Source organism: Panicum hallii, chromosome 5 (assembly GCF_002211085.1).
Source record: "Panicum hallii strain FIL2 chromosome 5, PHallii_v3.1, whole genome shotgun sequence".
In the NCBI taxonomy this organism is placed as follows: domain Eukaryota; kingdom Viridiplantae; phylum Streptophyta; class Magnoliopsida; order Poales; family Poaceae; genus Panicum; species Panicum hallii.
The window spans coordinates 57,986,297-58,012,970 of NC_038046.1; the positions used below are offsets into that span (position 1 = coordinate 57,986,297).

Genomic DNA, 26,674 nt, shown 5'->3' on the forward strand with positions numbered 1-26,674 from the left:
TGTGGTGAGCATATCAAAGCTTCAAAAGCGACGTGCAGCTGCCACCGGTGTCTACGCGTTAACGTTGGATGGGCAGCGGCTTCGTCGTGCCACTCATTTAATAGTGGCAAGTGGCAGTCAGTGGCAAGAAGAGACGTAAAGGTTAGCTAGTCATTGCTGCTGCAGGAAGACACCTACAAGCTTGTTTCTTTTTTTCTTCTTGGAGAAATGCTTATTAGGGTGAGGTGTATATTGCAGAACCGGGCTATTCAGATGCGCCACAAGCTCAGCATACCCTGCAAAACTGGGAACGAAGTCATCACTTGATCATCATAACTATTAAAAAAATAAACCCTTTTAATCAGCATGTTGCGACATTGCCTGCTGAAAACCTAACCAGCATCCAACCATACGCTGACTAGCGGCTGGCCAGGCATGGCGTTCTATATTACTGTTCTCTTTCCAGTTTTTTCCACACATGACAACCGGAACTATGGATACTAAATAAATAAGTAACAACGCTTGCATACGAGTATGGTCAGAAACGGGCGCCAGCATGATGGGTAGGTAACATGGGAATTCTTGGTCGCGCAACGCGGCCACTCCGCGGATCCAACACTGAGCGTGACCAGATCTCTTTTCCAACGCACCAAAGCTGCGAGCGAGCGACAGGCTAGTTGCTTCCAAAGCCTGCCAGCCTTTCGCGCAAGCCCCATCTGTTATCCGTCTTACTCTCAAGCTGCGCCCACTGTACTGTGTTTTCTTTTGGTCAGCGAGAAACAGGTTAGTGAGCCGCCGGCTCCGATTGAATCCGGCGTGATCTAGCTAGAAAGGCGATGAACGAGGATGACTGGTAACGACAGAAAGCGACCGGCTGCTTTTTTATTCAATCTGGCAGGTACGGGATCCGTTGGCGATTAGTGGTGGTTTAGTTAGCTGGCCATGCTGGTCAAGATGTGCTTGCGTGGCCTAATCTGGCCGGTCAGTGACAGTGATCTGAACCGGGGTTGCTAAGCTCAGGCAATGCAAGCAGCTGTTACCCCATGGTCCATTAGCACATACATGAGCTACTTCATTTGTTAATCCTTGATGAGAGCATAGCTACAAGCTACAGTAAGCTCTTCGCTGATGGATCACCGACTCCTGATCTGATCGATCATTCATCAGCCTCATAAAATAACGCTCTCGTGCATGGGCGTGGGCCCGGGGGCGTGAGGCTATCCACGTGGCTCGGATAGATGGTACCTTAATCACCCTTAATTCGTGGCACGAGATAAGATCTCGGATGCGTAAGCCTACGTGGGGGGTGGGCCCCTCATTCGTTCCCGACGGGCAGGTGGGGTCGGGGCGGGCCCACTTGGCATGCGAGCGGGAGTACCGTTGGCCGGCCAGTAGAGGAGCTGCTTGTACATATCCGGATCGCTCAGAGTCACAGGCTCGCAGGTCACAGCAGCGAGAGGGACCGAGAGCTGATCTGAGCGGCCAATCGGCTGCAGCGTGCCATCCGCGGATCCGCCACGGGGTCGGCGACCCTGCGAGGTGTTGCTGTCGCCCGCTGGGTTGACATGCCGCGTGCGAGCTGGTAGCCCGCACGATCTCACGCTCACGGGCCCACTGTTATTAGCGTCTTCGTAGCTGGAATTTGCGGTTTGCAAGCTGAAAAAATGGTCTCCATCGGATGGACAATGGGGGTGCGTATCTGTACAGATCCCTCTTGAACTCGTCTATTTCTTTATTCTTTTTACCAAACGTCTTTTCAAATTATATTGTAGGTCGTTTTGCCAGCTCTAAATGCATAATTTTTAAAACTATAGATTTAGATATTTTGGAACAGAGAGAGTACCAGTCACGTAGCAATAATTTCAAGATCTCACCTCCCCATTTATACATAAGAGTGCTTAACCAATAAGTTGAAGCAATTAAACCACAAACAGAATTTAAAAGTAAAATCCAAAATGGACACGAAGCGCCCACTTGGCCACATGGGCCCCTCCGGTGTCGCTTTGGCTTACCATATTTTGGATGTTAAAAATCTAACGAGAAAAAAAAAAGTGTACGCTTCTACTCTCTAGCTCCAGCTTCCTTGATTGATCCAACGCTTCCCTAATCGAACAGCCCGCTCCACCTCGCGCCGTTGATCGCCCAACAAGGAAAAGATCAATTCAGAAGGGCGCACAGAAGGAAAGGCAACACATCCGAGCGGCGCAGAAGATCCCGCACCCCCCGCCCGGTGTATAAAGCTATGCGCACCCGCCCTCGCCACCAAGCAACAAGAGAGAGCCCCAGGCAGCTCACCACCGCGGCGCAGCGGCAATGGCGACCCGCCGGCAGCACCGCCGCGCCTTCCCTCTGGTCCCGCTCCTGATCACGCTCATGGCCGCCGCAGCGTACGGCCGCCTCATCTCCGACGGCTCCCCGTCGGCGCCGCTCGTCTCGGTGATCCGCCTCGCCGCGCTGGCCGCGGCCGGGGCGGCGGAGGGGAAGTGCGAGCAGTCGTACGGCTTCCTCCCCTGCACCACCACCGTGCTCGGGAACCTCTTCCTTGTCCTCGTCTACGGCTTCCTCATGTTCAAGGCGGCCACGTACCTGTCTGCGGGCAGCGAGCTGCTGCTCGAGATCATGGGGCCGGGGCTCGTCGGCGGCCTCCTCCTCCCCATCCTTGGCGCCCTCCCCGACGCGCTCCTCGTCCTCGGTTCGCGCTCTCCCTCGCCTCCGCTCGCTTCCTTCCCTGGCTCATTTTGTGCTTTGCATTGATGGATTGCCAAGCATTCGGTTGCCTGCGCCGCCTAGCTCGCCTCATATTTCGAGCGTTAGGAGCTTCTCGCAAAGCTTGCTTACTTCTCACTTCAGCGTAGAAGCGCTTCAGGATAGAAACGATCGCTTAACTGCTCTTGGGATTAGCAGGGCAAAAGCGATCGGAGTAATTAAATTCAAAACCTTTTCTCTTTTTTTGTTAATGTTTTCTCTGTTCTCCATTATTTGTTTGCTTCAGATCTGATGTTTCTAGCACTCTAATTTGTTTTTTTACTGGATCAGAGATTTTTATTCTCTTTTCTGGAACCTCTGGTTATTCCAGGACTAAAGCAGAGCGAATGCTTGATGTGCAGTCTGTGCTCTGCCTTTTCTTCTCTGTAATTCAGTTCGTTAGCTTTCTATGGTTCCATCAAAGCCTTTTGACCTTTAAACCTTTCCCTTTCACTTCCTTTTGTCTTGCATAATTGACTTTTCTTCATTTGTGAACTGTGTATGATTGGTTTGTAAATTCTGTTCGAAGATTCATAGTATATATAAGCCAAACCTTAGAAGTTTTCACCAGATCATAGCCTCGTGTGCTGTGAAATCGCTACTGAAGTTTGTGTACTCTGAAAGGAGTAAGACCTCGTTGCTACAGTCGGATGCAGATTCTCATGTTATCATAACACAGTGGGGTTGCCAAATTGAATGTATAGATCTTGGTGCGATCTGCATCCGCAGTGTACCAATAGGGCACGGGCCAACAGGGACTTAATCGCAGATTCTGACGGAGCACCCAATGGTGTTATACAACAGTCACATCTGATCAGATCATTATTCTAGCTTGAACACCACAGTAACCTACAACCTCGTTAGATATGTTTTTTCCTACTCTGAACAAAATGGTGTGCCAGCCACTTTAAAAAATTCAAAGCGGTATGAGAAATTGTTTATAAATTATGTGTTATATGATTCCTTGTTTTACAGGCAAGAGCAATTATTTCTGTGATACACTGATAGTATGATGTAAAGTTCAGTATTGTTGACAATTGATCAAACACATTTCTCTTTGCCCATATACTAGAATCATGAAACTAGCTTCATTTTACTGAATGTTCACTCAGGCTTGCACAGCTACAATTCTGATCTGTTTAATGTTTATTACAGTATCTGGCCTCTCTGGGAGTAAAGAGACAGCACAAAGTCAGGTCCTGATCGGAATGGGGCTGCTTGCTGGTTCTACTGTCTTCCTCCTCACCCTGCTTTGGGGAACCTGTGTTGTTGTTGGTAAATGTGACCTTGGCCCAAACCGTGAGGCAGTTGATTTAACGAACACCAAGGGCTTCAGCCTGACTGGTAAGTTGCTTTCTGTCATGTAAGGTGTTGCTAATGGACAGTCTGATGCTTCGTTATCCAGTAATTCTGAAGTAGTAGACTGAACAAAAATTTCAGTTGTTTATATCTAGAAGGGGGAAAATGTATTAGAACGGTTGATAGGATTCTACAGATTTAACAACTAGGCAGAATAATGCAAACACTCAATAACTACCAAACTAAAGCTCATGCTTTAACACACGATCCTGTGTGATTAATTTGCCTTCCTTTTTACTAGACTGGTAAATTTGTTGCAGGCACCGGTATCACAACTGATGTGCAGACCAGCTATGCAGCACGGATCATGGGGCTATCTGTTATCCCCTTCATCATTGCTCAGTTCCCCAAGATGTTGAAGACCCACCATGGGCAGCGCCTGGCTGTCTTGTTGGCTCTTATCGCGTCATTCTTGCTCGTGCTTTCCTACTGCCTGTATCAGGTAAATGAATCGTATATACGTTCAAGCACTTCAGCATCATGAAACGATAACAAGATTGACAGATCTGGACCACAAGAATCAACTTTGACAGTATTGAATCCGCAATCTTGCACCAGGTTTTCCAGCCATGGATTCAGAGGAGGAAGCTCGCTTACGCGAAGCACAAACATGTGATCTCCGGGATCCTGAGGCATGCCCAAATGCAGGCACTCGGCCGTCTGCTCAACGATGACGGCACACCCAATGATGACGTCATCAGAAAGTACGATGCTCTGAACATTGTTGATACGGCAGGAGAATCCCTATTTCATGGAAATGTCATGAACCTTGCCTTGTGTTGACACGCAGGCTGTTCCACAAGATTGACCTAGATAAGAGCCGCACCCTTTCCCAGGCCGAGCTGCATGCTCTCATCGTCGGTATCAACTTCGAGGAGGTTGACTTCGACAGGATGGACGCGGTCGAAAAGGTCATGGACGACTTCGACACGTCCCGCAACGACGCCGTGGAGGAGGAGGAGTTCGTGCAGGGGATGAAGAAATGGCTCAACGAGGCCAAGCGCAGCGTGCCGGCGAGCGGCGCCTTCTCGAACAAGTTCATCAACGAGTTCCACGAGGTAACCTGCTCGCCCTGGAGCCTCCCTCCGGCAGCTCAGGAATGGCGCAGGGCAGAAAACCTGACGTGGGCTGAGTGAAATTGTGCAGAGGACGAGGCAGGAGCACGACCAGCTGATCGACAGGTCCGACGAAGCGGTGGAGAGCGTGGAGAACCCCGGGTGGTGCATCGCAAAGGCCGTGGGGTTCCTCCTCCTGGGCGCCGCCATCGCCGCCGCGTTCGCGGACCCGCTCGTCGACACCGTCCACAACTTCTCCAACGCCACGCACATCCCGTCCTTCTTCATCTCGTTCATCGCCCTCCCGCTGGCCACCAACTCCAGCGAGGCCGTCTCCGCCATCATCTTCGCCAGCAGGAAGAAGCAGAGGACCTGCTCCCTCACCTTCTCGGAGGTACCTGTCCTTCGCACACCACTGACAATGACAGACACGGTGACTCCATCCAGAGCTCCTTGCATTGGCAATAAAATTTTGATGGCCCTTATTCGTTTGCTTGCAGGTGTACGGCGGCGTGACGATGAACAACACGCTGTGCCTGGGCGTGTTCCTGGCGCTCATCTACTTCCGGAACCTGACATGGGACTTCTCGTCGGAGGTGCTCATCATCCTGGTTGTGTGCGTCATCATGGCCCTCTTCACCAGCTTCGGGACCACGTTCCCGCTCTGGACCTGCCTCGTCGCCTACATGCTCTATCCCCTCTCGCTGGTCATCGTCTACATCCTCGACTACGTCTTCGGCTGGTCATAGGCTCATTGGTTCTCCTCATGTGGACGCCTGTTTTTTGGCGGACACCAGTCGGTTTGATCCTGTAATTTTGACTGCTGTGAGCTATGTGCAGACTCGTTTTCTCGTGTTAATGTAATCACGCTCTACTTTCTATCTTTCCCTGTGTATCCAAACCACGTACTTCACATTCTAACAACCGCTGCATTCTTGAGCTCCACACTGCAGTGCCACTTTGAATCAAGGCTGTCAATATCCCGTCGTATCTGTGGGCGTACTTCCTCCATTTTAAATTAATCTAAGTAGATCATTTTAACTTTTCTAAGTATATTTTAACTTCTATAAGTATATGTTTAAATTATAGATCATCTTGACTTTTCTAAGTACATTTTGACTTCTAAATATATGTATAGTAAAAATTATGTATCTAGAAAAGTTAAAAGGATTTGTAATTTGGAACGGATTATATTTTGGAATAGAGGGAGGTGTTGATCGCATTTTCTTCACCAGCTAGTCAGATTCTATCAGATCAAAGGTCTTCGGATCGGAGACCATTTGATCATAAAACCAGTGTGTGAATCGTAATTTCTCCACCACCTTCCTTGCGCAGCGATTGGCAGAGCACCTAGACAGTGCTTCATATCCAAACAATTTCGTAAAATTGAAAGAATAATTTTGCAGTATAAAATGGGCACACGCATAAGCTATTTTGACCTTCTAGCTCCTACTGCGAGGTAACTTAGAGGTATTTGCAGAAGGGAACTGGTTGGACTAACAGCACAACATAGGAATATAGACAGACAAACAAGCATAAACTTCCCTATTTTGCCAATAAAACAAAGTTCAATGTACATCAATGAATAAGTATCAGCTTCGCAATGAGCACTTCTTTTGTGAATGCCCAAGAAGATGACATCGACCACACTGAACAATCCGTTTTGGCCGTTTCAGGCTCTCTATCTTAAGAATCTTCATCTTTGGACGGCCAGGAGGCCTCCGGATATTGGGCGGGCTAAGCATCACATCTGCTTTGTTGAGTACACCCTGTAACCCTGAAGACGAACTGTTCCAGAGGCTCCTGTCTGGAATTGGATAGATGGGCTGGGAGTAGGTTTCCCGGTACTTCATCACACTGAAGCAGTCATGAGCATAGTGGCGGGGGTCTTCACCACATGAAAGCAGCGCAGCAGAAGCATGTGCACATGGAATGCCGTAAATTTGCCATCGACGGCATGAGCAACACCTAGCTTGAGTGTCCACAATGTTTGTTCGCTCCGATGACACAATCTCAAACTCCACCTTGTTTGCTCGAAGGACTTGATAACATCGTGAGTCAGCGATGGCTTCTGAAATAAGTTTCTCAGCTGAGGGAACAAGAACCGAATTGTATGATTGTGCCAGGTTCTGACGTTCAGCAAACCAGCAGGTCAGTTGGTGCCTGATGTGCTCGATGGTTTGAACAATGGGAAGCTCATGACATTCAAGGGATAAGTTATATAATATCTCAGTTATTCCAAGACTAAAATGGCCATATCGGACACCCTCAAAGAAAGCAACTGCCCACAGGTTTGGTGGAAAACGCTGTAGCCATGGCATAACATCTTGGACTTGCATCATTTCATTTACCTTTGCGTCAAATTCTGCTGCCGTCAGAGTGTAAACAGCACTCCAGAAAAGGTTAAGAAGTTTAGGATTCTTGAACTCATCACGAAAATTCTCACTCGCATATCTCAAGCAAAATCCATGGAAAGCAGTAGGGAAGTTATCTTCAACAGCTTTAACCACTTGTGGTTTCCTCTCAGATAGTATTGTCAGGACGGGCATCTTATCCGTGTTAACTCCAAGCATCTTCCTCAATTCTGATACAAACCACCTCCAGTTGTCATCACTCTCAGAATCGACAACACCAAATGCTAGAGGGAACATCATGTGATCAGCATCAACAGCTGAAGCACATAGCAATGTCCCAAGATACTTCCCCTTTAGGTCAGCCTTGTCAATTTCCAGAAGGGGCCTGCAACCATTCAGGAAACCATAAATGGATGCACGAAATGAGACAAACAGACGCTGGAAGGCATTCCCTGGTCCGGTCCCTCTATATGTTGCAATGCTACCAGGATTTGTCTTCCCAATCTGCTCACAATATGCAGGAAGAAGGCGGTATCCATCCTCAAGTGTACCATTAACAGCAGCCATACTTCTCTCCTTTCCACGCCATGCCTGCATATAAGATACAGCAACCCCATGCTGCTCCCGAATGTCCTGCAATATCTCCTTTGGCTTAATCTGTGGGTTATCCCTTAGCCTTGCCTCAACAGACCTAGCAACCCAACCAACGGTAGCCTGCTGATGATGCAGATCCCGAACACCCTCACATGTGTGCTCCCCGTGCAAAGTCCGGACAGTGAAAGTTGGAACACCAGGGCACTTAGCGATGTGCACACGCCATGGGCAGCCTTCTTTTGAGCACTTGGCGATGAATCGGCTACGATCAGATTTCACGACACGGAGCTCATAGTGCAAAGCAATGGCCATGTCCTTGACAGCCCTCCGGCATGTGTCGACATCTGCAAACTCTTGACCAATGACAAGGGTTTGCTCGCTAGGTATAAGGTTCTGCTCTGGCTGAACTAAAATCTGGTCGTCTTCCATCAACGAGCACACCCACTAGCTGAAGACTATGTCTGCTTGAATCATAGAAAACTCACAGATAACTTGATAGCAACAAAGGTAAATTTTACCTCTAGCTGCAAAAACATTGACCTGCACAGCATTGTCACAAGCAATTTGTCATTAAAGTAACAAAAGGTATATTTCATTCCATACAGGGGCAAGTGGTTTATGGCTACTGAGAATTCCGCAGGGTACAAACACTAGATTAATAGCCTGCCTCTGCAGTTTGTTACTACTCCCTCCGTTTTTAAACATATGACACTTAGGGCAAGCTAATTGGTGTGAACCAATTATCTTGCCATATGCATCATATATTTAAAAATGGAAGTAGTAAATCAGTTTTGGCCATCTGCTTTGATTCATACTGTATAAATGTATAAATTATATCTATATCCTAAGTCAATGCCCTAGTTTTTAGTGTTCAGTATGTAACATCATCAGGTTCATAATGGATTTGGGGGCAAAACCTCCTGCAATAAAAAAAAGAAAAAGAGAGAGAAAGAAAAAGAAACCCTCTGCAACCTCACAACTCCAGGGACCCTAACAGCTAACTTGAGCTGTAAGCAGCCTAAAATACAATGTTTTTGCTTTTTCAGGGAAGTACAACATTCTATTCTCTAACCTTAGAATAAGGGTTTTCAATGTTTCATTAAAAAAATGACTTGGTAGTTCGCTATCCTTTGGTAAGGCACATTGTCTGCCGATGATATCTTTAGCTCCACCGTCACAGTTAGTAGACAACTGGACAGGTCATCCCATATATTTACCAAATAGCCTGAGTTGAATTATATTTGCAATAGTGAACACTAACAATTTCCTGGTGAGTGAAGCCACATTGTCCACTTAACCCAGTGAACAAAATTTCAGCTCGATTGGGTGACCATGGCTTGTTTCCCTCAAAAATCCCAACTTTAGCAAAATAGCACGGAAATGTTCCACTACAATTTAATAGCACCCAAAGTTTCTACTGTTCTGATTTGTAGCACTCTTTGCCCTCAAGGCTAGTCCTTGGACTATATTCCTCCCAGGTGGCAGGTAGACTAAATTGCAATTTGCATACTAATGCAAACACTATTTGACATCATCCATGCATAGCTCGTATCCATATCAAAGTTGCACATTATCATATAATTTGAGCACAATATCTATAGGAAAGGAGACTAAGGAGTGAGACAACACGCAAATAAGACGGCACAGCCAAAAGAGTGGGCACGTAAAAATGGCATGCAAGTGTTGTGTTAATCAGTGAATATTATCCTACTAGCCTCCTATTGATGCTCTCTGGTGAAAGCGAGCACTAGCCATGCTCCTAGATGTAGGGCTTCTTGATTTTGCCCCCAAATTTTAGGGTTCAACATCAAATCCCACAAAATTGAGAGGTGTCAACGAAGGGGATTGCTTACCTTTTGTTGTCTGGGGTTCGCAGGCGGAGGAGAGAGGATCAGCAAGGCAGGCAGTGCGACCTGCTCCGCGGGCGGATAAGCGGGCGATGCGGCTTGTGGCCTAGCGACGCAGCCTGCGGGCGGGCAGCGCGGCCTGGCACGGGCAGATCTCTGCTTCACGCTAGTCCAGAAGAGGACAGCAGGATGAGGAACGAGTAGAGAGGACGAATTCCTCCGAAGTGGATGGAGTGCTTCGCTTCGGTGGAAGAAGGTGCGGAGGAGTGCTAGTGGACGGCGGAGAGGGGCCGCTAGTGGACGGCGCGATACTTCCTTCGATACGGTCAGGACGCGAGGGTCGTGGGGGGAGTAGGAAGACGGCGTCGGTCGGTCGGTGGCGTCGCCGCGCCGCCGCGCCGGGAGATGGGGAAGACGATGGATGTGGGTGAGTTAGGGCTGGATGGGAGTGGGCCGCAGATGGAGGGGTGTTTTTGATATTGTTACGTCGGACTTTTTTTTTCTTTTGTACCCCTTTTTTACATTTTTTTTATATTTTCCAGGCGATAGTTCGCCGGTTCATCTTATTGACATCTTCCTGGTTCCTACGTACTCCCCGATTCAAAATTATTAGTCGTTTTGGCACGGGATGGAAATGTATAAAACTTCAAAACAAGCTCAAATATTTTTCCTCCCAAAATTTATTAATTAAGATGAAAGGATCTAGTACGATGGATTTCGAATGAAGTTAAAAGAGGTAAAGGCCAGTTGCCCAATTTGATAATCTCAACCATGGTAATCAAGATTGGGTCATTGAAAATTTACCTTAAGCCTAGAGTGAGTTGAGTACAATGGCTTAATAGAGAGAGTGTTTGATTGCCACCACCTCAGCCTCGCTGCAAGCTGCAATTATGCAAAGCATCCAATGCTTGGCTGTTTGTGAGATCACTCCGGACTTGGAGTATGCTCTCGGAGACCGGGATCAAGCTTAAAAAAAGAGGCCCCTCAATCAAGCTTTGCATCTGTAAATATGTAGACTTTTGGGTGTTCGTGCAAAGCCAAGCAGGCTGCATGCAAGCATATACCCAGCTAATGATTTAATTGGTATGCGATTTGTAAATATTAAGTGATATTAATATAATTAAAAAGATAGCCTTAATATGATAACTAGTTGCAGTATAATCACACAAAAGAATAATAATAATATACTTTTATCTCATGCAACCTGTCTTTATGCGCGACTAAACTCATCTCTTCTCATCCATGTTGGACAGCTTGGCTAGGATGGGCTTCACTCACAAATACAAAGCCAGGTTGAGGCATGCAAGCAACCAAATGTATCCAAGTATAATCAACACCCAAATATAAGAGAAGACAATAGTTATCGGGGAATTTTTATCTAGAATTATTTTTTTTCTCGTTTTCTAGGTTATTTTCTGAAAATTTGATGGCACGCTTTAATAAAAAGTGTATCTTCATGTTACTTATTAACATACAATTGTGGAGGCTGCGATAAAAGTTATATCTTGGAAGGTAAAATATAAGTAATTCCAAATAAAATGGGAATATTGTGATTCCATGGACGTTACCCTACATCCACAAATGTCTCAAAGAAAAAAACCATGATGCTTGCTAGATCTATATACAGAAGAGACCCCACAGCCTAGCTGCAAGCTAGTAATGCCCGTCCTGCACATGCTCCTGTTCAACACACACACCACCATCTACCCATCTGATACTCCTCTGTTGAGCGAGCCTCTGCCACGTTTGGCACGAGCTTATCGGGACCATGTGGAATCGCTTCGTGCTTCGATCACGCACAGCAGGCTGCGCTCTGCTTGAAACGACCAGGGAGGGGATGGCTCAGGTAGAGGTAGCCTTCACCAGATGCTTATTTGAAGCGAAAACCATCACGTTTCAGGTTACAAACTGAACACACCACTACGATCGATTTTTTCAACAAGGTGTTGTTTCCATTGCAGATTTGGTGCCATGTTTATCAGGAAGGAACAGAGGAAGGAGCCCGCTGTTGTCTGCTGAGCTCTTTCATAGCTTCAGTTCCAGATCGACGCTGTCAGACACGTCGGCCTTGATCTCATTCAGGGGCCTCTCGCATCGAACTGGCCCGACCGGCATGAAGCTGTAGAACGGCCGCGACGACGACGAAGCTGAAACGCTTCCCTGCTGTTCAAATTCACCAGTTAGGTTAATCCATCTCCATCAGAATGTCTGCACATAGTCACAAGTTTTTTTTTTTGAAGGGAAAGTCACAAGTTTCAGAGGAAGATGGCAACAGAACTTCACTTGCCTGAGACTGCATGACGCCGAAGTCGCTGTACTCCGGGAGGTGAATCGACGGGATCAGATGGGGCTGCTTGATGAGGGGAGTAGGCTGCGCGTTCAGGGTGAGGTAGGCAGGCTCTCCGGTGCAGCCGTTCTCCTTGATGCTCTTGCAGGGAGCAAACTCTGATGCCCAGTCTGAATAATTCGGATTCGTGCTGCACAACAGAGATTAAACTAAAAAAATCAGATTATGCGTCTTAAATGTTTTTTTAGCACTGAGATGAATTGCAGCAAAAATACATAGAAAGAAATGCAATTTCGTTTTTTTTCTCTCCCCATTTCTCTGCATTAGCTTTGACTTACTCCTGAATGTTGTGAGAATAATGCAATGACTGAAAAAGCAAAGAATATATGCAGATGCACTGCTTTATCTTGAATTTTTGCAATAATTTACTTTGTGCAGAATCTAATCGGATGAAATCACAAATCCACATTGATCATGTGAATTAGCTTTACAAAATTTACCTGAAATAATTCGTTGCTCTGAACTCGTATCTGCTCAGGTCAGGACAGACCTCAGGCAACCCGGCCTCTCTCGCCGCCCTGGCGGCGAAAGGCGCTTTGCCTGTCGTCCGGAAGGCGGCCGCGTTCATGCCCTCGAACATGAATGGCCATGACCTATCCACGCCGGCCGCGTCCTACACTCTGGCCAAATCCACACTTAGCAGCAATCCCAGGCACCAAAATACGTTTACAGCACAGTAATTCTGAAACCTCGATTCCATCCCCCAAAAGAAAAAAAACCTGAAAACTCAACGAGACGCGTACCCTGTCCTCGTCGGCCGGCGCCGGCGCCGCTGCGCCGCTCCTGCTGACGCTGCTGCTGTACATTTGGTTTGAAGGGGGCTCCGTTGGGTGGTGGCTCGACGACGCCGTCAGCGACAAGCCCGTGCTCACCTGCCCAGCGAAAGGTTTCCATGCCGCTGAGGTCTGAACCCTGAAGCTTGTCAGCATGTATGCATGGGCGTGTGGAGAAGAGAGGAAGGGCTGAAGGACGTACCGTTGGAAGTGGAGGCTGCGGGCACAGGCTTCTCTTGTACGGGTGCCTCATGGGGTCCGCCGGGTCCCAGAGCACCGGCGGGAAGCCGCAGTGCACGCCGGCGTCTGCGGCCGGCCTCGGCAGGGCGCTCAGGGAGAGCGGCGGCGGCGGAGGGTGCATCGAGAGGAGGTGGCCGAGGCTGCCGCCGCCGCCACCGAGGGCGTGCGGGTGCGGCGCGTGCGCGGCCCCTGACACGGCGGCTCCCTCCATCTTCTTCTGCTCCTCGATCCGGAGCTTCTCGAGCTGCGCGACGCCGAGGCCGCGCTGCGGGATCTTCTTGGGCTTGTTCTTCTTCGACGCCCGCGCCACGCCGGTGGGCGCGCCGGCGCCGCTGCCGTACCTCGGCAGCTGCTGATGGTGGTGGCCGCTGCCGCTCTGCTCATGCACCATCTCTTTGCATCTAACCAATCGACCAGAGACGGGACTCCTGCCGGGGTTCTTGGATGATCTTCTTCTTCTTCTTCCGTCACAGAAGCATAAACGGATTCAACAAGTAAATGCAGGCTGCTGTTTGTGGCGGAGTTTCCAGTTTCATGAACTCAAGACAGTGAAGAATTCAGAACAGGCAGTGAGAACCGCGTGCGCTAGAGAGAGACCGCAAGATCAAACTTTTGCTCGGTGTGGACAGATAACTTTACGAGGCCAAGAACGAGAAATGCATCAAGGGAGAGATAAAACGAACAAGAACGAACAGGAACAGATTATTCCAGCAACAGCGGAGAGACGGGGCGAGCAACAAACCCCCAGCAGTGAAGAACGATTCAACCACCGGTTCCGCAACCGGGCCGGGATCTCGATTCCCTGCAGGCGCCACGAGAGCTGCCAGGATCCCGAGAGATAGAGGAGGAATCAATGCAACAGGGGCTCGCAGCACGGTTCTTGCAGGCTACCAAATCGAGGAATACATGTGGCTGCGGGGAGCGCCACGAGCAGTGGCGTATTTATAGGTGGGAGCCGAGAGGAGGAGTGTGCCCGCGAGTGGCGCGGTGCGAGCCGGCCGGGAGACTCGGGAGCGGGAGATCTAGAGCGAGAACAGGGGGGCAGGGCAGTGGATCGAATCTTGTTCCTCTCCGTTCGCCCCGGCCAGCTAACCCGCGGCCCTAATCCTCGCTCCACTTTGCTCCCGGTTCTCTCGAATCACACCCGCTGTCTCCTCCGAGGTTGCAGGGGAGGGGAGGAGTAGCCGCCCACGATAGCAGGAGCAAAGCCCTCCCGGCGAGGGGGGTAGCGAGCGGCTGCAGCCGCGTGAGCATGCGAGATGGCTGGACTGAACTTCTCGTTGGAAACTGCTAGTCTGCATGAGGGACATGCACCACCAATCAGTAAGCGTGATGGATAATAGGTCTCTAGCCAAGTCAGCTTACTAATGTTTCTCTTGCATTCCTGCATAAAAAATACTAACTAAACTTATCAGTAATGATTTTCTTGTTGCACTCCTACACCAAAAAACACACTGAATTTGCATGTCACCATGTTTTGAGCATACTGTTGAAACTGTGCTAAAATAGACATGAGTGCATGATCATTTCGTTGAATTTTTTTAAACTATGGTGAAATAATTTTACAGCGAGTAGTCACACATTACAAGAGCCTCTTTTTAGGCAAGCACAAATGAGAAACTCGCCAAGGGTGGTCGGCCATGACAAGCATAGTTGTCCTGAACCTAGAAAACAACAGGCACCGCTCAGCACAGAGAACTGCCTCGAAAGCGGATCGCTTGGAATCCAACGAACAAAAGCCAATCTGCATCAGCAAAGAAACCCCCTCCACATGTAAATGAACTCACCATAGGATCGGAAGAAAATTCTGTGCGTTCACCGACGACGAACAAAGCAAAGGAGCACCTAATCTGGTCCCCCGGCCTGCCAAGGTTTCTATTCAGAGGGCACAATAATAGACCCCCAGTGTTCAGTTTCCCCATCCGGGGAGTGAGGTTGGGGCCGACCAAAACAATCCCGGCGAGCCGGGACAAAGTGCACGAGCTTTCACAGTAGGTTCTCCCCCCAACCCAACCCCTCCGGCGGGCGATCTCCTCCGATCACGACGCGCTTCCAGCACGATCTCGCCCTGATCTCCCCCGACCTTTCCATCCGCCTCGTTTCGGGCGTCCCGCTCGGATTGGCAACGCGCGCAGCTCCTTTCTGCCCCCTCTTTCAGGCCCCCGTCCGTCTCTGCCTGCAACCACTTGAAGAGCGATCGGTTCAGAGGATCCTTGTTGAATCCCATTCACTGCATGAGGTCCATGTGAGCGACCTAACCTACCTCGATTCATCAGGGGGGTGGCCGGGCAGATCATGAGCAACTGGGCGACGGGATGCTTGTTCCAGCTGCCTGGCACGGGACATTATATGCCTGCCTGCTGCCTCTCTGTGCATGCAATGCAACTTGCTTCTTTTCTGTTGCGCGCCTCCTCTGAATCTAGCGAGCTAGCGGTGATACGATCGAACGGGACAGTGACAGCGGCTCAGGGTCTCAAATCCTAGAGTTGGAGAAGTAATAACGTGATCCAGGTTGCAAGTAGTAGGAAGTTTGGCCATTCTTTTGTGTAGAATTGCTCGAGTTCAGCGAGAGGACGACGCACTCGTCAGTATGTTTCTGGCATAATCATGGCTAGTAGGTTAAGCAATGATGTGATCATGTGAGTGATGGATGTATGGCCGCATGTGGTCCGTATAGTTTCTCGTTCGAACACGCAAGAGCTTTGCGCGCCACCTTTTTATAGAAGGGAACGCAAATGACAAAGAAAATACCAACATCGTCATTGTAGACCGACACTAGAGTTGTGATTTGCAAAAGAACGATAACAACTAGCGACCATCTAATTGTTATCCACGCAGCGAAACTACATCGTCCATATATTAGGGTCGTGCAATTTTCTTTCTTTTTGGGTGTGGCATGTGCCGCCTTTCTTATTTCTAATTTAGCTAGCGGCTCCCCTGCCTGTTCGTTTTTTTTTTTGAAAAAAAATGTTTCCTTTTCCCGTGATATGTGTTTTTCTAAAAGTCGTTAGCATGGTGTCCATTTGTGCCAGCCATTCAATTGCCATTGGACATGACAGCTCGTATATCTTGTTGACCTTGTATCACAATCACATTGGTCCATCTCCCAGCAAAGTAGCTAGGGTTTCTCACGAGACGCGCATCGGTTAAGATCTTGCCGGGATCTCAGCACAACACACACCATTTCGGCATCGGGGTAGACAGACGCCACCGTGTCGCTATCCGTGCATGTCATGCATACCAATTAGCATGAGCACATCCTGCGTACGTACGGTCTGAGCCACCATGAACGGCAGGACTAATCTTAATGGAAGTGTCATGAGCATCAAATATCATACCACATCAGCAAATTTGCTAACATGGTAAAGTCATTTATGAGGAGAGTGGAAGGGGAGTGTTATGGAATAAGAGAGGAGTGTCATCACCACGATACTTCTCCGGCGTCTTAGCAAATGTGCGATGATACTCCCCGTTAAGACTAGCATAAGATGCAAGCAAGAGTAGTAGTGAGTGATTCAATGGATCCAGGCCGCGAGGTAGGAAGAAGATACTATAGGAAAGGGTAGCGACATCTTTCGGAGATGGCAAGCTCATCAATCTCCCGTGTCACCGTATATCTAACCACCATATCTTTCTCGTGTCCACCTCAGGGGCGGCCGTAAGAGGGAAAGATCACGGTGCTCCTTCCAAGCTAGCTGCTAGCTAGACCTACCACGCATGGCCCGTCCTCGCTCGATACCCAGTGCCCAAACCAAACCGCCCCCCGTCGGACTGCGAGGATGATCACGCGCACGGATGCGCCGCGCCGGAGTACGCGCCCGGTCCGGTCCCCCGCGCCGGCGCGCGCGGCGATCTCGATCGAGCTATGTTCGCGTGGCCATGCATGTCCTTCTCCGGTGCGCGGTGGTGGGGCGATTTAGCCGGTGGATAGAGGAGGACGACGAAGCAGGCCAGGCCGGGTGAGCCACGGCCTGCAGCTAGGGCAGGACCACCCGGAAAGCTGGGCCGCGCAGGTGGAGCTTCGAGAAAGATTCACCGAGATCGGCTGACTCCGCCGCGGATCCACAGCTAGGCTCGCACATGCATCATTCATGCGTGCGCGCGCTCCCTAGCCCCGCTCCGGCCGCCCGAATCCTCCCACCCTCTCCCCTTCGATCGAGCCTCGACATGGCTGGATCCTCGCGTGATCGCGTCGATGGCGCACGGATACGCTCACGATCCGGCACCAACAGGCCGACCGGCCCATCAATCCGCCCGCACGAGCCATGACCATCCACTGCAAGTTTTTTTTCTTTGAAGTTTGGACTAGTCGCTGACCGTACGTAATGGCAGCAGCGTTAAACAGACCGGTCTTCTTACAGTGGCATGCATGTATAAATTTTTTTCCTACTGCGAGCCCAGCCCCGTGGACACGCATGTGCCACTGAGGCCTACTCTAGATGCCTTTGCGCGGGCTCTGGCGCTCTGCACCCATATTTTGTGGTCCTTGTTTGCCCTGCCCGGCAACCTTGTATTCTCGGGTCGGAACGGTGGGGGGCTTGCGCGCCTGCTGTCACTGTATGGCCGAGCACAGCAAGTGAAAGGGACCCTGGGGGTGATGGATGGTCCTGCTCCAGCTGTTGGATCATGCGTGTCAGCCATCACACTGTTTTTCTTCTTTCTTTCTTTTTTGTGAGTGGAGCCATCATCCTACTGTTTGTTTGGTTGAACCAAACTGAACTAGCTGCAGCAGAATTCAGACAGAGCCCAGCAAGAAAAGGACGGAGGGACTGCCACATTCATGAACCAGCTTTCAGGCCCAGCCCATTTCAGTCACGCCGTGCCGCTCCGAGTCCGGCCCGCAGCGGATTCGGCCTGCACCAGGTGCCAGAATCCACCACACCCACGTCGCGTGGTCGGTGCTGTGCTTCCGATCCCTAGCCGGCGTGTGGCGCGCGTCCGCGTGCGCAGCCGCGACACGTGCACGATCGGGAACGGCGGCACCGGCGGGGGATGAAGATCAAGTAACTGTCGAATCGCGTGTGGCGTGCGGTTGCTGCGTCCGTCCGTGTAGATTCGTCGAGTCCTGGTCTCAGTCATCGTCCTCGAAAAGCAAGCCGCGACCGCGAGCGAGAGGTCTCCTCCTGCTCGTGCCGTCGCCGGGCGCGATCTCTCTCTGGTCTCCGCTGCTCGATCTGTGCCGAGCAACAACTCGGCCGGCTCCGTGGCGCGGCAACACATCGATCGGCTACCTACCTAGCCAACGCCTACGGATCCTATCAAATCCGTTCCTTCCTCCCCATCCTCATCCGATCCGATCATGTCCATCGGCTGTTCCTCGTCCCGTACGTCCAAAACGACAGGTTCTTGAGCGGCTGCGACCTGAATCTGACAGCTGAAATGTTTGATTCACACCAGGGTTTATTTAACCTGTGCGACTTCTGAATCGTCCTGACGTTCCCCGTTCTGCCTTACGAACCCGGCGGCCGTTTCAGAGCCTCAGTGTGCAAATACAGCTACATTCTTCTTCTTCTCTTTGAAAGGTATCAGCTACAATCTTCAGCTACAAGTGATGGACATGGAATGGAAATGTATGCCTGGCATGTGCAGATTATCCGTATCTCGTGGACCGTTTAATCTGCACGCGATCGAGGGAGGTCCCGTTTCTTCGGGGAAGAAGCAACGCGAGATCTGGGAGCTTATCCACAGTGGAAAAGGAGGAGTATGCAAGCCACAACAGACCGCAATCCGCAGCGCCGCGAGCGAATAGGGGGCCGGCATGTGGAATCCCCCGCTGCAGCAAGCGATGCAAAGGGCGCTACGCGAAGCTTGGGAGCGCCACCTCTGAGGGAGCAGCGTCTCAATCCACGGCGCATCTCGCGGCCTGGACGTTTCTTGCTCTTGTGCGGTGCGGTGAGGTACGCTACTCGGCACCCGAGCCGATCTCCTTCTCCGCAACCTAACCTATGCATGCTTCAGTTAGAACAAGGACTGACTGCTGCGTTTCTCTGTCGTCGTCATCAGCACGGCAACTTAGTAACAACTCTCAAGTGTTGGGTCAGGGGGTTCAGACTTGATAGCAGCTGCTTGGTCTTTCCTACATTCAGTGGACTAGGGCCCGGAACAGAGCACCAAGTCTCCTAAAGAAAACAGAGCACCAAGGGATGTGCGTGCGTCTAGGCTTTTGGTGACTTTTGTTTAGCTGCTGGATCCTCAGTCCAGCAAAGCACATTTTTTGTTGGAGAAAGCTCAGTCAAGGGCTCTGATGAATCGCTGAGGATTCTTCACATAAAGACACAAAACTGCTCTGTTCTTATGATGGGCTTTTGTTGATGATCTGCTTTTCGTCGCACTTCACCGCATGATGGTCAAGGATATTGTTCATTTTTAGACCAAATTAAAGGTGGCTGTTCGCTTTAGCGTTTTCCAAAATAAACGAAAAAGAAAGGCTCTTCACTTTATCTCCGTGGGGCTTTCCCATTTGACAATTCTCAAACGACAACAGAACAACTTTTCCAGCACATGAAGCAGCGGATCCATACGTAGGTAAGGCGGTTTGTGCACGGACAAGGCCCATACGGGCGCCATGTCAGAGAGCGTGCAGTTGTAGCTCTACTGCTTCAAGCTACGAACTCAGCTCGTGATCACTATACTTTGATGGGATGTAGGATGACAATCCTATGGTGGATCATCCTATCATAGTGGCATAAAGCTCGGCTAAAGTTGGGCTTTCCAAGATCCTACACGATCATCTCCATGCGCGTTCAGGACAACTTGCATACATAAGCTAGCATCAGTCAATCACGCACCCAGCTAAACAGCAGTTCAATTAGAAATTAGGAAAAACTCCGAAAAAATCCGATTTACACTTTCAAATTATCACAAAAATCTGATTTTCAATTTCTAACTACAAAATCAGATAACAGAGGCTATCGAACGCTTAGCAGTAGTAGCATTAGTGATAAAGTTTCAGTTCGTAAGAAACATGCAGGCACCCTACTACTGTTGGAGCTGGAGCAAAACTTTTTTTCGAGGAGCCTACTGTTGGAACAAACCTAGGCAGGGAAACGATACGAATCCGCGACCCATATGGACGGGGCCATACCTCCCGGCCCTCCGTCCTCAAGTTGCCGCTCCCTGTTCTCATGTCCCCGAAAGCTACTCACGGCTGTGCTGCGCTCTCACCCTCTCCCCCCTCCAACAGCAACAACAACATGCAGGCGCCCCATGCGCCTCGGACGCAAGGCCCCAACTGAAAGGAAAGAAGCGAGGGCGTAGGCGCGGACCCCCTGCCCCAAGGCTTCCTCCCTTTCCGCCCGTTCGGCCAGCATCATCGACGCAGGGAAAAGCAAAGCGGCATTGAGTTCTCCCTTGGCTCCCACGCAAGCTGCTGCTCACCACCAGGTCCGTCGTCGTCGATCGCGAGCACAACTAGCAGCGAGCTGGTAGCTCGGTTCCAGTTGTCTGACGTTTGATGGATCGCCTCACGCCCGCCAACCAATCCGTCCACGGCTTGGGAGCCGGCGGCAAGCAACAGCCAGCAGCGTCGGCGTCGTCGATCGATGCCAGCCAGTATAGCTTGGCGAATCAAGGAACCCGGGCCCGAGAGCACGCGGCTCGAGCTCGATCCGATGCCCCCACTCCGCGATCGCGGGCACAGCCCGTCCGTGCAAGCTTCGGACATGTTCGCGCAGCAGTTAGGTCTTAGGTGAGCGCACGGCACGACTGGCCGGCCTCGGCCAACGTGCGTCGTATACGTACCGGGCTGGGTCTGGCCGAGTTGCGTACAGCCCCGGTGTACGCGTACATACGCCCACCGTATGAACGTGTGCCCGGCGGCCAGCTGATAGATGATGGGGAGCTGGCCGGAGAGCTCAGTGGCGGCACGGAGAAGATCGGTCGACCATAAATGTACGGTGAGCGGCGGTACGCAAGACACGCACAGCTGGCACGGAGATGCCAAAAGGCCCCAGCAAAAGGGTGCGGCGCGATGCGAAATGAGTAAACGAGCCCCGAGAGGAGTGTGATGGAAATGGGAGGTGTGATTCCATGGGTTCAGTTCATACCATGGCTGCTGTAAGCCGGCAGCAGTCTCCGTCTCGATCTGCAGATTTACGATCGACCGAAAGAGAGAGAATAAAGCAGTTGGCAGCGCGCACGGCCGGTTCCGTTTTGCCTCTCGCGGCGTAAGAGGAATCGGGGACGGCCGGACGGAGGTCAGGTCCAAGGCTGAATTGCATCGGCCGGCCGGGCACGCGGTTTCGCGCCCACCGATGCCAATGCGTGGAACGGAACGGAATGGACGGACGCCGGAGCTCCGCCGCACGCACCGGGCGACCTGGCCGGCCGAGGTAAAGTGGCGGCGGAACCGTGCAACAGAACCGCTTGTCCCTGCCTTCTTTCTGGCCGCGAAAACGGCCGGGACGGGACAAAAGAGGGGGTGAGGGGAGCCGCCGGCACGACGTCGTGGCACGCGCACGCGCCGTGGCGTGGTGTTCTGGTGTGGCACAGCTCGCTTGCTTGCATTGTTTGTTCATTCCTTCGTTCCTTGAATCAGAAAGTCCAAACAGCTCAGCTCAGCTCAGCTCGGAACAGTAGCAGCAAGAGTTGACGTCATAAACATCGCTGTGCATTTGTACAAGCACGCACGAACCAAACCAATAATAAATCCCCGCGGTTAACTAAGCCTCTGTGTCTCTCTCTAGTCTCTATATGATCCTAGTAGGTTACCACACTAGCTAGTATCAGTATGTTGCTGTCACTATGGCTAGCTGCTGCTGCTCTTCTCCAATCGTCCATGATTCGTCTGTGTTCGATCGACTTGAAGATCCCCAGGCGGTGGTCCGGCCCGCCGGCCACGGGACGGCTGCTCCGCATTACACGGGTGGCAGCGCCTCCGCCGGCGCCGGGGCGGCGGTGCTTCCGGCGGCGGCGTGCTTCGTGGCGGCGGCGGCGGCGGCCGGGCCGACGACGGCGGCGCGGCACATGGGGCAGGTGGAGTGCGCGCGCAGCCAGGCGTCGACGCACTCGGCGTGGAACGCGTGCGCGCACTTGGGAAGCCGCCGCACCTTCTCCCCGGCCTCCACCTGCCCCAGGCACACGGGGCAGTCCAGCGCCGCCGCCTCCCCGCGGCCGCCGTCGTCGCACGCGAAGGTAAACGTCGGCAGCGCGGCGATCGCGTCCGCGCTCATGCCGCAGTCGCCGCCTTCCGCCGCCTCCACTTCCGCCGCCGCGCCGCGCTGTTGGCGGCGGCGGCGGCTGCTGCTGCAGATGTACCAGATGGCGAGGTAGAGCAGGAACGTGAGGATGCCGATGGCGAAGGAGAGCCCCATGAAGAGCAGCCGCGCCCGGGTGCTGTACCGCGAGCTGTCCGAGAACAGCCACGAGTTGGGCGAGCTCATGCTCATAACAGCTGAGCGTGGACCTGCCCGCCAACTTGCTCCGGGTCTTCCCTGGCTCCTCGGCGCCGGAAGCGGCAGCCGCGGAACGATTCGCCGCTCGCTCGGTCACTCCCCCAGCCGACGACTCGGCCGAGAAATGGAACGGAACGGGATTCCGGGCGCGGTGCAGTGCACGCGAGGATACGTGGGCTCAGCGGCGGAGTGAGGTGCCAGCGGCGGCGGTGGAGGTGTTTGCTTTGCTTGTTGGCGGGCGCGGTGGCCTCTGCCGCCTGGGCTGGGTTTGTTTTGTGGAGTGAGGCCGCGGGTCGCGTGCGCTTGCTGGGGCGAAGGGGCGCCGCGGCAATTTATAAAGGGGTACGCCGGCGGGAGGCTTCAGCGACACGACCCGCGTCGAGGCGTGGCGCGGGGTCCGTGCGGGTCTCTGGAGACCTGGCGTGGCGGGGGGCGACGTCATGCTCGAGAGCTCGCGAGATATTTTCGGTGCCCCGCCCGCCCCAGGCCGCGCCGCGGGCGATCGGCGTCGGCGCTGGCTCGGGGACGGAGAGGAAAGCGGCGCGACAGAAAGGAGCTCGCTGGGCCAGCCAGGGCCTACTACGGCGGCGATCGATCGCTGCTGATCGTGTGTGTGTTTAGTTTCCTCTCGGCGCCTTTACGGGCTGCCTGCCTGGTTCTGTCAAATTTTTTTGCCTGTTCTCTCCAAAGCAGCTAGGATGGTTCACACGTGCCAGTCGTTTTCTCAGTCCTTTTTAGGGAGACGACGACCAACCAGCCTTTTCCCTCTGCTTGCACCGCACCTAACGTCGCTCAGACTACGCCATCCGTTGGGTCATTTTTTTGTGTTCGTGTTCAACATCGATCACCAAGAGTTTACGAGTGCTGTCGTGCCTATTTGTTGACAGTTCCTGCCTCCTTCAGTGGGCCGGCACCTGGGCTGCTCTGTTCACTAGCCTGCTTCCACTCGGGTAGTGCGTCGTCGTCGTCATGTTTAACATTTTGCGGTTAGCAGGGGCTCTGGCTGAATTGGAGCTTTTCTGTCAGAATTGAGCACTACGTTCCCTCGTTCATGTGTTAGTGAGGTTTGATCACGGTGCTGGAAGATAAGATGGCGATCGTTTGATTACAGTGGCCGGTAGTCAATTAATCTGGGGCTACACTCGGTGGTCATATCCCAATGATTCAGGCGTAATGCCCATTTTTTTACCAGCCCACAGGATTAGCAAAGTGTCAGGTCTTGTCACCGAGCAGATGCTGCCAATTCATCTGCCCTCCCTCCCTCCCTGACAAAAAGAGGATTCAGAAATCCGGCACAGAACCTTTGCAAAACTGCATGGAACCTGTGCTGCATAGCTATAGCACGCTACGAGGAACCGTGAATGAAGTAGAAAATGAGAAAAAAACAAACCAAAGCTTGCACGTCCCCAGCACAGGACTGTGTATCTTATTCCTAACTGTCCTAGATGTGTACTGTGCGTTGAAGAAACAAAAGATTATGGCACGGTTGGTGGTACGCAGGATTTGCAGCAGTGCGCTTTGCCAATTAATCATGTCTGCAAAAGGGACAGTGACTGTTCCCGGAGTCGCAGCACCTGATCACCCGCGAAAGTTGCCACACGGACACGCGACACGTAGCTCTCCGCGCGCTCTGTGAAGTGACCCTGAACCTGAATGCCAAAACCGGAACAGTGCACAACCTGCCTTGCGCCGCTCGCAGGTGGCGAAGGGAACAGGGAAGGCCGCTCGCAGGTTCGATGATCAGTTGGCAGGTTGCGGTGAAGTGCGGGCGAGCAGGCGACAGCTACGGTTCAGATGTTGACGTGATCTGTTCACGCTCATGATAGCTTCAGCGATCAGGCCCTCGACGCTCCTCCTCACATCTTTCAAGTGATTATTGGTAGGCAGGCAGGGCATGATCATGAGGAAATCCATGTCACTCGTTTTGCGTAGATGTGGCCTCTTTCAGACGTCTCTGTGTGTGTGCAGCAGTGCAGCATGTCGATTCAGTCCTACAGCTCGCGCTCCTTTCAGAAAATACACGATGATCAAGTGAAAGACGAGGAAGAAGAAAGGGTTCAGAGTATTCTTCTTCTTCCCGCTGGTTCTTGTGAAGATTCAGATGCCGCACCAACATCATCTGATGCTGCTGGTCTCTCAAATTCCCTGTCGGCCAACACAGGCCACAAACCAAACCGAGGCTGGTATGACAACTGCACGGAAAAAGCTCTCCCCTAGGCTGCCTCTTTGTGCAAGGTGCAATGATTTTTGATGACGTCGAAAAGGGTGAGCTGAGAGTTTGAGATCCCAAACTGCCCCCACATGTTTTCTCCTCTCTCTTTTCCCTTGACGTCCAAAAAGGCCTTCCCCCCCGAGAGAGAAACAATGGGTTTTGCGCATGATTCCCGGCCGGCCCCCAGTTTCTGGATCCGCCCATTACGGCGTGGCCACCGGGTTCGGTTTGGGAGTGCGGCGCGCGGCCAGTTTCCCTTTCCTCTTGTTGGATCACGTCACATCAGCTAACCTGTGCAAAGTGTGCGCAGTCTCCTCCTAGTCGGGCTCGATGCACCTCACTGATCTTTTTTTTTTTAACTAGGCAGGAGCACTGTAGGTTATAATTAATACAAGACGTTGTGATTACATGAAACAAAAGAAACTCCTCGACTCGTGATTACAAACTAAAACACCACCGGAATGCCACAAGCAACCCTTGTAAGGTGTACCTCCTCTTTGATTAGCTGGAATACTTGTAGTGGCTGCAATAGCTTCTGCTCAAAGATTCTTATGTTCCTTTCCTTCCAAAGATTCCATGTAGATTGCAGCAACCGATCGCTTCTGCACTTGTGGCAAAAATTCCAGGCTTCTCTTCCACCAATCCTCAATCCCTTGTTCTGGTTCAGCTGGAACTTGGATTGTACTCAAAGTCCAATTGCTGACAAGAGCCAAACTTGCTTGGCAAAACTGCAATGCTGATAGAGGTGTGCGCCTGTTTCAGGCTCCTGATTATACAAAACGCAAACAGTGTTACACGGCCAATGCCTGGCGACAAGTTTGTCAGCTGTAAGGATCTTGCTTTGAACCAAAAGCCATCCAAAGAATCTGTATTTTCTTTCTGCATGCGCTGTCCAAACGATGTTGACATCAAAGCTGCAGTAAGTTCCTTTCAATTGTGATTGATATGACAAATGGGCTTTTTACATCGATCCACGGAAATATGTAGACGGACAGATGGGTTTTTAACATTTGGGCCCATGCTCGTCCTGGTCCGGTCTCGTAACCCAAAGCCAAATAGCCCGCTGCTCCTGTCCCGGAAGGAGGAGGGGCCGCGGCCCGCGCGATCAGCAACGGCGGCGAGGACATCATCCTCGCGCCGTTACGAGGACCGCTGGCGCCGGCTACGCAGGATGCCAGGATCGCTACGCCGTTACCTGAGCTCCTCAGCACGCGCCTTTTCGTCCTCTCCTTCCGCGCCGTCCCCGTCCGTGAGGGTCGCAGCGCCGCAGCGGCCGCGGCCTCGCGCCACGCGTGGCTGTGCACGCTCGTGTCTGACTTGTGCCCGAGGCCGACCGGTGGCCGTCCGTGAACCCGTGCCGCCGGCGGCGGCGGCCATGGACGTGTTTATATGCGCCGCGTCGAAGAGTTGCTAGCTTGTCAGTGTAGTTTGTACTGTGCTACGCCTACGGCAATAGCAACTCGTGTACAGCGCACAAGTTTATGGCAAGAATGAATGCAACCGTATACTTTTGTCATTTCGAAAGCATTGGCAGGCCCTGAACGTACAACTGTTCAATCGATGGTTCAGTAAACAGTATCATTTTGCAATGAAAAGAAAACTGTTACGGATCGTCTAAATATATATAAAAAATCTGCGAAATGTAAAATTAAAGAGCTCGAGCTACTGAACAAAAAAAAAACTAATCTCACCGCGCAGTCGCGTTCAAATCGAATCCAACGATGCTGTTTGGTGTGGCAGTGAGTCCAAATTTTGAGCGCCGGCTCGCCGCGCCGCG

The 26,674-nt window shown here is 51.6% G+C and overlaps 4 protein-coding genes across 4 annotated transcripts; 1 reads left to right on the top strand and 3 right to left on the bottom strand.

Moving 5' to 3' along the window:
* Positions 1-2,242: 2,242 nt before the first annotated feature.
* LOC112891819 (sodium/calcium exchanger NCL1) lies at positions 2,243-6,083 on the top strand. Its single transcript, XM_025958789.1, has 7 exons — positions 2,243-2,671; positions 3,880-4,068; positions 4,344-4,525; positions 4,642-4,787; positions 4,874-5,141; positions 5,230-5,532; positions 5,639-6,083. Exons 1-7 carry the CDS (start codon positions 2,293-2,295, stop codon positions 5,885-5,887), a joined length of 1,716 nt encoding a protein of 571 aa, XP_025814574.1. The 5' UTR covers positions 2,243-2,292; the 3' UTR covers positions 5,888-6,083.
* Positions 6,084-6,591: 508 nt separating this feature from the next.
* Positions 6,592-10,382, bottom strand: LOC112891820. Its single transcript, XM_025958790.1, has 2 exons — positions 9,940-10,382; positions 6,592-8,626 (listed from the first exon to the last, which is right to left on the bottom strand). Exon 2 carries the CDS (start codon positions 8,513-8,515, stop codon positions 6,731-6,733), a length of 1,785 nt encoding a protein of 594 aa, XP_025814575.1. The 5' UTR covers positions 8,516-8,626; positions 9,940-10,382; the 3' UTR covers positions 6,592-6,730.
* A 1,188-nt stretch (positions 10,383-11,570) lies between these two features.
* LOC112892869 (protein SPEAR4) lies at positions 11,571-13,684 on the bottom strand. The gene is made up of 5 exons (XM_025959971.1): positions 13,256-13,684; positions 13,024-13,152; positions 12,721-12,893; positions 12,221-12,410; positions 11,571-12,093 (listed from the first exon to the last, which is right to left on the bottom strand). Exons 1-5 carry the CDS (start codon positions 13,682-13,684, stop codon positions 11,959-11,961), a joined length of 1,056 nt encoding a protein of 351 aa, XP_025815756.1. The 3' UTR covers positions 11,571-11,958.
* Positions 13,685-21,853: 8,169 nt separating this feature from the next.
* Positions 21,854-22,977, bottom strand: LOC112894628 (RING-H2 finger protein ATL39-like). The gene has a single exon (XM_025962393.1). The coding sequence runs from the start codon at positions 22,677-22,679 to the stop codon at positions 22,149-22,151; it is 531 nt and encodes a 176-aa protein (XP_025818178.1). The 5' UTR covers positions 22,680-22,977; the 3' UTR covers positions 21,854-22,148.
* Between the last annotated feature and the right edge of the window lie 3,697 nt (positions 22,978-26,674).

Coding starts and splice junctions, on each gene's coding strand:
- LOC112894628 (XM_025962393.1), bottom strand. CDS start 22,679: ATGAGCATGAGCTCGCCCAACTCGTGGCTGTTCTCGGACAGCTCGCGG.
- LOC112892869 (XM_025959971.1), bottom strand. CDS start 13,684: ATGGTGCATGAGCAGAGCGGCAGCGGCCACCACCATCAGCAGCTGCCG. Junction 13,153..13,255: donor CGCAGCCTCCACTTCCAACG/GTACGTCCTTCA, acceptor TTCGCTGGGCAG/GTGAGCACGGGCTTGTCGCT. Junction 12,894..13,023: donor CGCCGGCCGACGAGGACAGG/GTACGCGTCTCG, acceptor GCCAGAGTGTAG/GACGCGGCCGGCGTGGATAG.
- LOC112891819 (XM_025958789.1), top strand. CDS start 2,293: ATGGCGACCCGCCGGCAGCACCGCCGCGCCTTCCCTCTGGTCCCGCTC. Junction 4,526..4,641: donor TTTCCTACTGCCTGTATCAG/GTAAATGAATCG, acceptor ATCTTGCACCAG/GTTTTCCAGCCATGGATTCA. Junction 4,788..4,873: donor AATGATGACGTCATCAGAAA/GTACGATGCTCT, acceptor GTTGACACGCAG/GCTGTTCCACAAGATTGACC.
- LOC112891820 (XM_025958790.1), bottom strand. CDS start 8,515: ATGGAAGACGACCAGATTTTAGTTCAGCCAGAGCAGAACCTTATACCT.